Source organism: Orcinus orca, chromosome 16 (assembly GCF_937001465.1).
Source record: "Orcinus orca chromosome 16, mOrcOrc1.1, whole genome shotgun sequence".
Taxonomy (NCBI): Eukaryota; Metazoa; Chordata; class Mammalia; order Artiodactyla; family Delphinidae; genus Orcinus; species Orcinus orca.
In genome coordinates this window covers 23,074,053-23,087,326 of record NC_064574.1, presented here as the reverse complement: position 1 = coordinate 23,087,326, position 13,274 = coordinate 23,074,053, and the positions used below count along the sequence as shown (strand labels likewise).

Sequence of the window (13,274 nt, the reverse complement as noted above, 5' to 3'; positions counted from 1 at the left end):
TATGATAATGAATGCACAGTCCATGAGTATCCAGCTAGTGTTTTAATCAGGTAGCTCATTCTCCACAGGTGGCTACTATAGGGCTTCTGTTAGGCATATCTCCATTAATGACCAATGCTCAACATCACTAATTATTAGAGAAATGCAAATCAAAACTACAATGAGGTATCACCTTACATGGGTCAGAATGGCCACCATCAAAATATCTACAAACAGGGTTTCCCTGGTGGCACAGTCGTTAAGAATCTGCCTGCCAATGCAGGGAACAAGGGTTCGAGCCCTAGTCCAGGAAGATCCCACATGCCGCGGAGCAACTAAGCCCGTGTGCCACAGCCTGCGCTCTGGAGCCTGTGAGCCACAACTACTGAGTCCATGCACCTAGAGGCCATGCTATGCAACAACAGAAGCCACCGCAATGAGAAGCCCACGCACCGCAACGAAGAGTAGCCTCCGCTCACCTGAACTAGGGAAAGCCCATGCACAGCAACAAAGACCCAATGCAGCCAAAAATAAAATAAAATAAACAAAAAACAAAAAAAACCCCACAATTCACTTAAAAAAATCTACAAACAATAAATGCTGGAGAGGGTGTGGAGAAAAGGGAACTCTCTTGCACTGTTGGTGGGAATGTAAATTGGTACAGCCACTATGGAGAACAGTATGAAGGTTCCTTAAAAAACTAAAAATAGAACTACCATATGACCCAACAACCCCACTACTGGGCATATACCCAGAGAAAACCATAATTCAAAAAGACACATGCACCCCAATGTTCACTGCAGCACTATTTACAATAGCCAGGACATGGAAGTAACCTAAATGTCCATCAACAGAGGAATGGATAAAGAAGATGTGGTACATATATCCAATAGTATATTACTCAGCCATAAAAAGGAATGAAAGTGGGTCTTATGTAGAGACGTGGATGGACCTAGAGACTGTCATACAGAGTGAAGTAAGTCAGAAAGAGAAAAACAAATATCGTATATTAATGTATGTATGTGGGATCTAGAAAAATGGTATAGATAATCTTATTTGCAAAGCAGCAAGAGACACAGATGTACATAACAAGTGTATGGATACCAAAGGGGAAAGGGGGGTGGGTAGGATGAATTGGGAGATTGGGATTGACATATATAAACTACTGATACTATGTATAAAATAGATAACTAATGAGAATCTACTGTATAGCTCAGGGAACTCTACTCAATGTTCTACTGTGACCTAAATGGGAAGGAAATCCAAAAAAGAGGAGATATATGTATACACATAGCTGATTCACTTTGCTGTACAGTAGAAACTAACAAAACACTGTAAAGCAACTATACTCCAATAAAAATTAATTTAAAAAAATAAAATTGCATTAAAAAAAAACTTAGGAATAAACCTCACCAAGGAGGTGAAAGACTTACATGCTGAGAACTACAAAACATTCATAAAGGAAACTGAAGATGATTCAAAGAAATGAAAAGATATCCCATGCTCTTGTTTTTTTTTTTTTTTTTTTTCATGCTCTTGGATGGGAAGATTTAATATGGTTAAAATGACATGGTACCCAAAGCAAATATTACATCTATAGATGTAATATGATCCCTATCAAATAACCCATGAATTTTCCACAGAACTAGAACAAATAATCCTAAAATTTATATGGAACCATAAAAGACCCAGAATTGTCACAGCAATCCTGAGGAAAAAGAACAAAGCAGGAGGCATAACCCTCCCAGACTTCAGACAATACTACAAAGCTACAGTAATCAAAACAGCATGGTACTGGCACAAAAACAGACATATGGATCAATGGAACAGAACAGAGAGCCCAGAAGTAAACCCACACACCTATGATCAATTAATCTTCAACAAAGGAGGTAAGAATATACAATGGGGAAAAGACAGTCTCTTCAGCCAGTGGTATTGGGAAAGCTGGACAGCCGCATGCAAACCAATGAAGTTAGAACACACCCTCACAGCATACACAGAAAAACCCCTCAAAATGGCTTAAACACTTAAATTTAGGACATGACACCATAAAGCTCCTAGAGGAGAACATAAGCAAAACATTCTCTGACATAAATCATACCAATGTTTTTTAAGGTCAGTCTCCCAAGGCAACAGAAATAAAAGCAAAAATAAACAAAGGGGACTTAATTAAACTTATAAGCTTTTGCACAGCAAGGGAAACATAAACAAAAAGACAATGTATGGGGAATTCCCTGGCAGTCCAGTGGTTAGGACTCTGCACTTCCACTGCAGGGGGCACGGGTTCGATCCCTGGTTGGGGAACTAAGACCCTGCAAGCCACGCAGCGCAGCCAAAAAAAAAAAAAAAGTCTACAAATAAAAATGCTGGAGGGGGTATGAAGAAAAGGGAACCCTCCTACACTGCTTGTGGGACTGTAAACTGCTGCAGCCACTATGGAAAACAGTATGGCAGTTCCACAAAAAACTAAAAATAGAGTTGCCATATGATCCAGCAATCCCACCCCTGGGCACATATCCAGACAAAACTATAATTTGAAAAGATACATGCACTCATATGTTCATTTACAATAGCCAAGACATGGAAACAACCTAAATATCCATCGACAGATGAATGGATAAAGAAGATGTGGTATATAGACACAATGGATTATTACTCAGCCACAAAAAAGAATGAAATAATGCCATTTGCAGCAACATGGATGGACCTACAGATTATCATACTAGCAAAGTAAGTCAGAAAGAGAAAGACAAATACCATATGATATCACTTATATGTGGAATCTAAAATATTACAGAAATGAACATATCTACAAAACAGAAACAGACTCACAGATGTATAGAACAGATTTGTGGTTGCCAAGTGGGGGTGGGGGAGGGAAAGATCGGGAGTAGAATTAGCAGATGCCAAACTATTATATGTAGGATGGATAAATAACAAAGTCATATGCAAACTACTGTATGTAGGATGGATAAATAACAAAGTCCTACTGTGTAGCACAGGGAAATATATTCAATATCCTATGATAAACCATAATGGAAAAAAATATGAAAAAGAATATACATATGTATTAAAAATAAAAAAGATTGATTAACATATTTGAGACACTACCCGCAACAGCATGATAGTCATGAGAGATCCAGTGAGGTCTGTGGGGCTTTACTATTACGAATGATGCCCAGGCCTGAACTCTGACGCATGTTGTTTGCTTGATCTTGGCTTTAAGTTTAACAGAATCCTGCTCTGGAATCTTGGCATCTACTTTGAGTGAACCTTTTATGTGAGGAGGTGGTTGGTCAGGTGGCATAGGATGCATAAACTGTGTGTTTTTTTAAATAGTAATTATTTTATTCCTAATTATGTATTTGTTTATAGAACCAGAACTCTTCTTCCCAAGGTGGTGTTCTTTGGTGTGTCCAAGTCTAGGTCATAGCATCTAGCCACAGCTCCAGGCACTGGAACTTGTCTTATCTGAACACAGACTTGCGAGACTGTATCCTCCTCAATAACTTTGTCCCTTTTTTGGTGCCGGAATTCCTCAGTCTATTATCACTGGATACTCTCCCTGCTCTGTGCCATCACCACTGGACAGGATCTTAAGAATGGTTTTTTGTTTGCCTGCTAATAAATATCTAGTTAATAAATGTATATAAAACAGAACTGGACCTGAAACCTTTATGTTGTAGAGAGGGTAGCTAACCTTCAGTTACCTCAAGCTTTATCATCAAACTTAACAAATTCTGTCTTGAACTTCACTGCTCCTTGTATCCCAAACACTCGCTAGCAGTTACTTTGTTTCTCATAGAACACACAGTTTCCCAGCTAACCTGATGCCTGGTTTTGCAAGGACAGAAAAACCACCCAGGACAGGTGAGCAACATGTATAACAAAAATAGGTAGGTTTTTTTTTTGTATTTTGTCAGGTTTACTTCCTAATGTACTTCTTCTCATTGCCTTGAAAAGGCTCAGGGATAATTTATCTATGTAAAAAGAACTGAGTTTGGCCTGTGTAACCTTAGATGGGATCAGATTCTAGGACATTATTATTCAAGAATTTTTTGTTAAGATCTTAAAAGTTCAGATCCCAGTAGACACCATAATTATCATGGATATTTGGGTAATTAAAAAAAAATGTCTTTGACCCAGTCAATTTTCTCTAAGAATTTACCCTAAGGATGTGGACCAAAGATCAACCTACAATGATGTTCCTTGCAAAGCTGTGTATAATTGGAAACAACCTAAAAGTCCCACACTGTGAAATTAAATAAATTACAGTACTTATATATACATGTACACATATATATACATTAAGTGATAGAAAGTGAGACAAGGAAAAGGAGACAGATGAGACAAGGAAAAGAGATGGGCTGAAAAGGCATTTTTACAACTTATCAACATATGAATACTGAACATTTGATTCTTCTTTCTTTCAAAAAAATTACTAGTGCCTGAAGTCTTAGCATGATGGTAGTAACAAGGTGGCGACCTTGCTTTTGCTGATGGTGGCAGAATACCTATACACTTATTAATGAACAGAACATTTCCTTAATGTTCTCCACAGGCAAATCACTGACAGCTATCTTACTTTCCCTGTCATTCAGATTTAGTTTTGAATTTTATTGTCTTTTATGAGTTTTTATTAATGTGTATAAGTATACTAGAAAACTTCTAAAACACAGTTAACATGCGATAAATTAATGGTTTCAATACACAACTTCTGTGGAGGGAGGTACCTGACCCATATTTATCTCAAAGTCATTTGCTTCTTTCCAACACATATGCATTATCCACCCCACCTACACAATTAACTCCAGGACATCCACTGTATTATATACAATGTAACCAACAGTGTACTACATATAGAATCTTAAATTGGGCAACTTACCACAATCTGTCATTTCAAAATCACCATTTAGGTTTTTATTGTATGTCACAACTTCTCTTGGAATACTTTTCAACAGTACACTTCTGTAAACCTATATAGATCAGAGGGGACAAAAAGGACTGCTGAGTCACAAAGAGGCACAGGTTAAGCAAAACCAAAATAAGAACAAGATATCAAGCCAATTAAAAAGTATTTGTCTGTACGGGTGATAATCAAGGGCAAGATGTTAGTAGCCCTTGGTAAATGCAGATTACGGCAAACATCTTAGAAGAGGGGATACTGAAGCAGAGCTTACCACCTGAAATATAACCACTGCAGAAGGTTACAAAATAGAAGAATTAAGTAAGGAGCAACTAAACACTGATGAGAAGATTTTGCCAAATAAAAGCAACTTAAAAGATATGAACCTATTCCTTCTTCTTTTTAATTTCTTACATGAGACTCATTTGATCTCACTGGGGCTTGTTTTCCTGCTCCCATCCCACACCCATCTCCTTTCACATGGCCACATGAAAATCTGTTCCCCTCCCTGCCCCTAAACTGTTTTTAACCTCCAAGGTAGCTGAAAGGAATGATCCATTCCCCCTCATCCTATGGATATCGGTATTGAGAGAATATTTAGGAAGCTGTGGCTTAAACCATTTTTGACCCACATTAACTTAATGATCTTAAGGGATACTCTGAACCTCTCTAAGCTCTGTTCCTAAGGGATTTTTCTGAAGAGGCCTGGAAACCAGGCCTCTTCCACCCTGTCACAGGGTGTAAGAAATGCCTATACTTGGCTCTTCTAATATCTCTATATTGCTAGCAGTGTATCTGGGGCTTAAGTAAAGAAGTGAAACTATCTGTGGGGCTCTGATAGAAGGGGATATGGCTACTGGTACTGGGGCCAGGGATATCTGAGCTACCACATCTCTCTTTTTGTCTCAGGTGGCAGATCACTGGGCCAGAGAAGAGGCCATTATGCTCCTTTAGAGCAGAGCAATCAGGTTCTTGAATGACCAAGGCCTTAAGGTAACCTAATCCTGTGTTCTTCAGCTACAATAATAACAATAATATAGAGCTAACAGTTATTAAATGCCTACTATGTGCCAGGTCACGCTAACATTTTATATTTCCATGACTGAAAGACTGTACAGAATTCTCACCAGGGCTATTATATCAGAAATGCCTGATATCTATTCAAAGATGCAAACATTAAGATTCTTATCAGATGGAAAAAGAAGCTAGACTTAATTTAATATATCCTCAAATTTCACTGGATTTAAACATCATCAGAGAATCAAGTCTTATATGATTAAAGAATATTATTATTATAAATATTTTTCATTAGTGAAAAATGTCCCTACTCAAATAAATGAACAAATGGAATAAGAGAACGTGTGAGAAGTATATGCATATATAATATATAGGGACTTCCTTGGCGGTGCAGTGGTTAAGAATCCGCCTGCCAATGCAGGGGAAACGGGTTCGATCCTTGGTCCGGGAAGATCCCACATGCGGTGGAGCACCTAAGCCCGTGCGCCACAACTACTAAGCCTGCGCGCTAGAGCCTGTGAGCCAACTATTGAGCCTGTGTGCCACAACTACTGAAGCCCGTGTGCCTAGAGCCTGTGCTCCGCAACAAGAGAAGCCACTGCAACGAGAAGCCTGCACACCGCAACGAAGAGTAGCCGCCACTTGCCGCAACTAGACAAAGCCCATGTGTAGCAATGATGACCTAATGCAGCCATAAATAATAAATAAATAAATAAATAAATAAATAACATAGATTAGTCAGAAACACCAAGATTTTTGGCTTCCACTGAAACTGTTTTTTAATTAAAACTGTCTCGAGTTTAATGGTGTCCATTAAACCAAAAAATCTATAGTAAAACTAGAAAAGAAGTTTACCTTTTACATGACTTGTCAGCAGAGAAATAGTACAAATCTATTTTGGGACAGGAGGAAAAATAATGTAACTCACATGACTATTAGCTTGAGGCTGATTCCTATAACTTTTCATTATTTCTTGAAAAGTTCTTTCTTCTTTTGTTACCTAAGGAAAATAAGAACTGCATTTATCAACTGCTTTTAAAAGAAAAATGGCTCTGAACAAAAACTTCAATTACAGGTTAGCATTGAGAGGAGTCTTGCAGAAAGCCATTAACCCCAGGCCACTCAATAACTAAAATCCACTACCATTTATGACTTTTACTACCTTAAAAGTTCAGGTTTGGGGACATCCCTGGTGGCGCAGTGGTTAAGAATCCACCCGCCAATGCAGGGGACACGGGTTCGAGCCCTGGTCCGGGAAGATCCCACATGCCGCGGAGCAACTAAGCCCATGCACCACAACTACTGAGCCTGCACTCTAAAGCCCGTGAGCCACAACTACTGAGCCCATGTGCCACAACTACTGAAGCCCATGTGCCTAGAGCCCATGCTCCGCAACAAGAGAAGCCACTGCAGTGAGAATCCCGAGCACCGCAACGAATAGTAGCCCCCGCTCACCGCAACTACAGAAAGCCCACATGCAGCAACGAAGACCCACTGCAGCACAAATAAATGAAAAGTAAAAAAAAAAAAAAAAAAAAAGTTCAGGCTTTGTGGCCTGTGGAGACTCAGCTAATAGTTTCATTAATCAAAAGCACTAAGATTGCTATGATACAACTACCAAAAATGCATTTCTTTATAAAAAAGAATGATATAAGAAAACTCAGATCTGCTGAATCCCTTGCAGTCTCCAGTTGTATTAGTTTTTAAGTACTTATTTAAAATTAACCACATACTAAAGGATAGAAAATGTCTTGTGATTCACAATAAGACAGAGGGTATTACAGGATTAGGCTTTTAATAGTTCAGAACAGACTATAGGGTTTTGACACTTAGAAAAGTCACGGTGGTGGCCAAAAGAAAGAAAATAAATTAGTGATCCATAAAGGAATCCCTTCTAGTCTATTTATTATCACAGAGTTCACTTAAATTACTCTTTTCTTCTCCTTCACTGTCCATTAGCACTAAACCTGTTCTCCATAATGATGTTCTCCACGGAAATGGCAAAGCCTGAGCTATGGTAGTTTTCAAAAAAACACAAATGATTATTTAAGACGGTAGACAGCAGAAGCGAGAAGAACTACAATCCTGCAGCCTGCAGAATGGAAACCGCAATCACAAGAAGTCAGACAAAGTGAAACGGCAGAGGAATATGTCCCAGATAAAGGAACAAGATAAAACCCCAGAAGAACAGCTATAAGTGAAGTGGAGACAGGCAACCTTCTGGAAAAAGAACTCAGAAAAATGATAGTGAAGATGATCCACGATCTCAGAAAAAGAACAGAGGCAAGGATAGAGAAGATGCAAGAAATGTTTAACAAAGACCTAGAAGAATTAAAGAACAAAGAAACAGAGATGAACAATACAATATCTGAAATGAAAAATACACTAGAAGGAATCAATAGCAGAATAACTGAGGTGGAAGATTGGATAAGTGACCTGGAAGACAGAATGGTATAAATCACTGCCGTGGAACAGAATAAAGAAAAAAGAATGAAAAGAAATGAAGACAGTCAAAGAGACCTCTGGGAAAACATTAAATGCATCAACATTCACATTATAGGGGTCCCAGAAGGAGAAGAGAGAGACAGAAAGGACCTGAGAAAATCTTTGAAGAGATAACAGCTGAAAACCTCCCTAACATGGGAAAGGAAACAGTCACCCAAGTCCAGGAAGGGCAGAGAGTCCTAGGCAGGATAAACACAAGGAAGAACACACCGAGACACAGAGTAATCAAACTGACAAAAATTAAAGAAAAAATACTAAAAGCAACAAGAGAAAAACGATACAAGGGAACTTGCATAAGGTTATCATACAAGGGAACTTGCATAAGGTTATCAGCTGACTTCTCAGCAGAAACTCTGCAGGCCAGAAGGGAGTGGCATGATGTATTTAAAGTGATGAAATGGAAGAAACTACAACCAAGAATACTCTAACCAGCAAGGCTCTTATTCAGATTTGATGGAGAAATCAAAAGGTTTACAGATAAGCAAAAGCTAAGAGAATTCAGCACCACCAGACCAGCTTTGCAACAAATGCTGAAGGAACTTCTCTAAGCAGAAAAGAAAAGGCTACAACTAGAAACAAGAAACTTACGAATGGAAAAGCTCACCAGTAAAGGCAAACATACAGTAAAGGTAGGAAATCATCCACATGCTAATATGAGATCAAAACCAGCAATTACAAGAAGGGGAGAACACAAATGCAGGATATTGGAAATGCATTTGAAATTAAGAGGCCAGCAATTTAAAACAATCTTGTTTATATATATAGATTGCTATATCAAATCCTCATGGTAACCGCAAATTGAAAATCTACGATACACATACAAAAAAGAAAAAGGAATTGAAACACAACACTAAAGTTAGTCATCAAATCACAAGAGAAGAGAACAAAAGAGGAAGGGAACAAGAAAAAATGTTTCGTAACTCTATGTCTCTTGATTTTTTGTATTTTCCATCTCTATGTGATATGCTGTTTTTTCGTTTCCTCAGCTCTACATTCTAATCCATTGAGTCTTTTGGCTTGGAATTTGTTTCCATTACAAGTTTCAGTCAGTTCTTTTTGACATCTTTCAGGTCCTTTTTAAAGTGACTTGGCCTTTGTTCATAAAAAGAATTTTCCTTTATACATTGAATCATTTAAAACATATAATTGCATAATTTGAGATCAATAATTCCATTACCTGAAATTTTTGAATATCTAACCTGCTCTAAATTTTATCTGTTGACATACTCACATTGGCTTATTTCCTTGATTGTTTTATAATTTTGGATTTTTTAGTTCTGTTTTAATAAGGATTTAATTTGTGTGAATACTGAATGGCTTCAGGGTTGAGTGTTTCATACCTCAAAGTAGTTTGCTTCTGCTGGGAACCCCAGTGATATTATTAGCTCTGGGACAACTTTTGGTTTTGTTGTTGCTGTTATTGTTACTGTTTTGACTTTGCAGATTCTTTTTCTTTGGCCATGCCATGTGTCTTGTGGGATCTTGGTTCCCTGACCAGGGATTGAACCTGCGCCCTCGGCAGTGAAAGCACAGAGTCCTAATAACCCTAGAGATTCTTGGAATGGTAAAATAAATGAGGTATGCAAATTGGTGTGGTTTTAAAAGAGGAAAGAGTGATACCAATATAAAGGATTATTAGTATGGATGCCAATGTAGAATGTGACTATAAAAGGGGAGTAACTATGTGGTCTTTTTCGTGCTGTATGTTATCTAGTTGTTGTGGAATAAATGTATAAAAACTGTAACCACAGAAGGAAATATTTGTAACTCTCTGTAAGTTATAAACCCAATGCTGCTTTTTAGGGTTCTGGTATCCTTAAGAGAAATAATAAAAATAGTAACAGCTTAAAAAAAGATTAGTTAATAACATTTATTAATACCTATTTTGTATAGAGATTTTAAAGATGTAATGTGAGAAGGAAGTCACAAAGGAGTTTGAGAACATGTCCTCTGCCTCAAAAAGCTGAAAAATTAGGTTGTAACATCTACATCTGCTAGGACTGGTAGTGTGGCCAATATGATCAAGACCAAAGGTACAGATGATTGTTTCAGACCTATTAGAATTTTTAAAGACAAGTAAGATATGCCATTTTATGACTTAAAACATATTGTAGCAACTAGAAAGTAAAATGCTCTTCTGAGGCAACAGAATAAATCACTGGAAAGCAATAAAGTATAGAAGCTATTTTATACCAGATTCTGAATCAGGAGAACATAGGTTGTCACTTATTGTGTAACTTTGGCCAAGTTACTTTCACCTCTGGGCCTCAGTTACTCGCCTAAAATGTAACGATCATTTTACTTTAAAGTACAAGATTAGAGGTGTCACGGAGTGATGGTGGAAATGGGTCTCCATTAATAGTGTGGAGAACCATTTTACCAAAAATGGTCTCTAAGATCTTTTCCAATTTTTTTTTACAACCAGTGTATTCCTATGAAGCAAGAAGGCTGATTACTATGAAAGTAAATGAAAGACTTCCCTGGTGGCACAGTGGTTAAGAATCTGCCTCTCCCAATGCAGGGAACACGGGTTTGATCCCTGGTCCGGGAAGATCCCACATACCATGGAGCAATTAAGCCCGTGAGCCACAACTACTGAGCCCGCGTGCTGCAACTACTGAAGCCTGCAGGCCTAGAGCCTGTGCTCTGCAACAAGAGAAGCCACTGCAATGAGAAGCCCAAGCACCACAAGGAAGAGTAGCCCCCGCTCTCTGCAACTAGAGAAAGCCCGCACACAGCAACGAAGACCCAACACAGCCAAAAATAAGAAATAAATAAAATAAATAAATTTATAAAATAAAAAAAAGAAAGTAATGAAGAGTCCATAGAAATAGATACAGTAGCTGGAATTTACCACTGTTGGCTTGTAGCACTTAAGGCAAACTAACAATCAAGTGCAACAGATTTTCACCTCAGGCCTCAAATACAGGTAACTACGGCAAAGAGCTTCCCCCAACTTATACGTTACCTTTGCCATGATGTAGAAGGCACAAAGGAGGAGCTGATCCAAATGTCTGTCTTTCATCAGATCAGGGCAGTGAACTAAAGTGAATTCAAAACATGTCCATATCTTCCTTCTTAACTCATTTGAAACATCCAGTTTTAAACATAAATCACGTAAGCGTACACTTGCCAAATGATAGACCTAAGATGAAAGATAGCACATTGATGCAAAAAATCAAGTAAATAATTTCTCAAATTTATGTCTTACCATGAACATGGGCTTTTAGGCCAACATTAATAAACACCTAAGGCTGCTGATGCATTAAATTACATAAAATTTTTATTTTATAGTACTAGTTCACTGCTATGGCAAAAGAAAATATATTAAAACAAAATTTTCTTTGGAAAACTACCTTAAACATTTTTTTGGTAAAGATGTTATATGCTATTATTCTATGCTGTCAACTATGTAAAGTGAGAAATACTAAAATTAAATGGTTTGATTTACCAGCATCATGATCATTATGAATACATAATTTTTCAAGTATTCAGAAGTCTCTCTCTTTTTTTGGTTCAGGTAAAATGACTAGAAAGCCTAAAATGTCACATAATACACTCAAATGTTTGACTCCAAAATAAGTCAGAAAGCAAAATCATTTAAAAATTTCCCCAATAGTCTACATTGTTTTTATGAGCACATGAAAGGAATGTTAAGCAAATGAGATACCAGATTTTGTTGTTGTTTATTGAGGTATAACTGACATACAACATTAGTTTCAGGTGTACAACATGATTCAACATTTGTATATGTTGTGAAAAGATCACCACAATACGTCTAGTTAATATCCACACAGTTAACACAATTTTTTTTTCTTGTGATGAGAACTTTTAAGATCTAGTCTCTTAGCAACTGTAATATGGAATAAGCATTACTAACTATAGTCACCACGCTATACATTATATCCCCATGATTTATTTATTTTATAACTTGAAGTCTGTACCTTTTGACTCCCTTCATCCATTTCACCCACCCCCTCGCCCCCGGCAACCACTAACCTGTTCTCTGTATTTATGAGCTTGTTTTTGATTTTTAGATTCCACAAATAAATATCATATAGTATTGTCCTTCTCAGTCAAGTTGTTGTTTTTAAGTATGTCAGAGTAAATTCAGTTCAATACCTTCAACCTTTCATATATAGAGTCTTTATATGAACTGATACTAATGCAAATGCCCCAAAGGTCCTAAAAGATTCTAAAATGATTTCTGATCATCCAAAAAGCATTATGTTTTATTATCTTAAGAACTGGTAATCCTACTGTGATATTCCTAAACTAGACTATTCTGTTTGAACTAAGTCTTTAAATCTAAATGTTCAGGTAAAAAAAATGAAAAAGAGTAAGGCATTCTTTATAGCAAAGTATCTTTTGAGAGGGAAAAAAAATCCACAAATTAAAGCTGAAAAATGAACTTTAGCCATCCAATACACTAATCTGATAGAAAGAGAGATAAGGGTTGACTCCAAAGCCACCAGTGATTCATTTTATAACAAACTCATTTTCTGCATCCAACCCTTTGTTTCTGGTCTTGCTGGCTAAGAGATAAACGGGAACCACTGGGGTCAGAGCAGTGGGAAAGATGCTGGAACTTTACATTTGTGATAGAAGATAACAGATACAGTCCTAGGTAGAAGGATTAAGAATGTCATTAAGTAATATTTGTGGGGCTTCCCTGGTGGCGCAGTGGTTGGGAGTCTGCCTGCCAATGCAGGGGACACGGGTTTGGGCCCTGGTCCGGTAGGATCCCGCGTGCTGCGGAGCAGCAAAGCCTATGTGCCCAACTGCTGAGCCTGCACTCTGGAGCCCACGAGTCACAACTGTTGAGCTCATGTTCTACAGCAGGACAGGCCACTGCAATGAGAGGCCC

The 13,274-nt window shown here is 37.8% G+C and overlaps 1 protein-coding gene and 1 long non-coding RNA gene across 8 annotated transcripts in view; one reads left to right on the top strand and one right to left on the bottom strand.

Annotated features, from left to right (window-relative positions):
* The window catches only part of RBL1 (RB transcriptional corepressor like 1), a 79,684-nt gene that overhangs the window by 9,256 nt on the left and 57,154 nt on the right, over window positions 1-13,274 (bottom strand). For 5 of the 6 annotated variants that reach the window (XM_033433686.2, XM_004272819.4, XM_033433687.2 and 2 more), the window contains 3 exons: window positions 11,376-11,552; window positions 6,831-6,902; window positions 4,865-4,955 (listed from right to left, as the gene is read on the bottom strand). In XM_033433686.2, coding sequence (XP_033289577.1) covers window positions 4,865-4,955; window positions 6,831-6,902; window positions 11,376-11,552 — 340 coding nt within the window. Of the gene's footprint in view, window positions 1-4,864; window positions 4,956-6,830; window positions 6,903-11,375; window positions 11,553-13,274 lie in introns of those variants that run through there. The other variant, XM_049699329.1, reaches the window with a different exon arrangement.
* Window positions 8,792-11,897, top strand: LOC117202470 (uncharacterized). Of its 2 annotated transcripts, none has more exons than XR_007472186.1 (3): window positions 8,792-9,036; window positions 9,851-9,985; window positions 10,833-11,897. It is a non-coding gene; the product is annotated as an uncharacterized LOC117202470 (long non-coding RNA). The 2 variants fall into 2 exon arrangements; XR_004484833.2 differs by having other exon boundaries at window positions 9,173-9,985.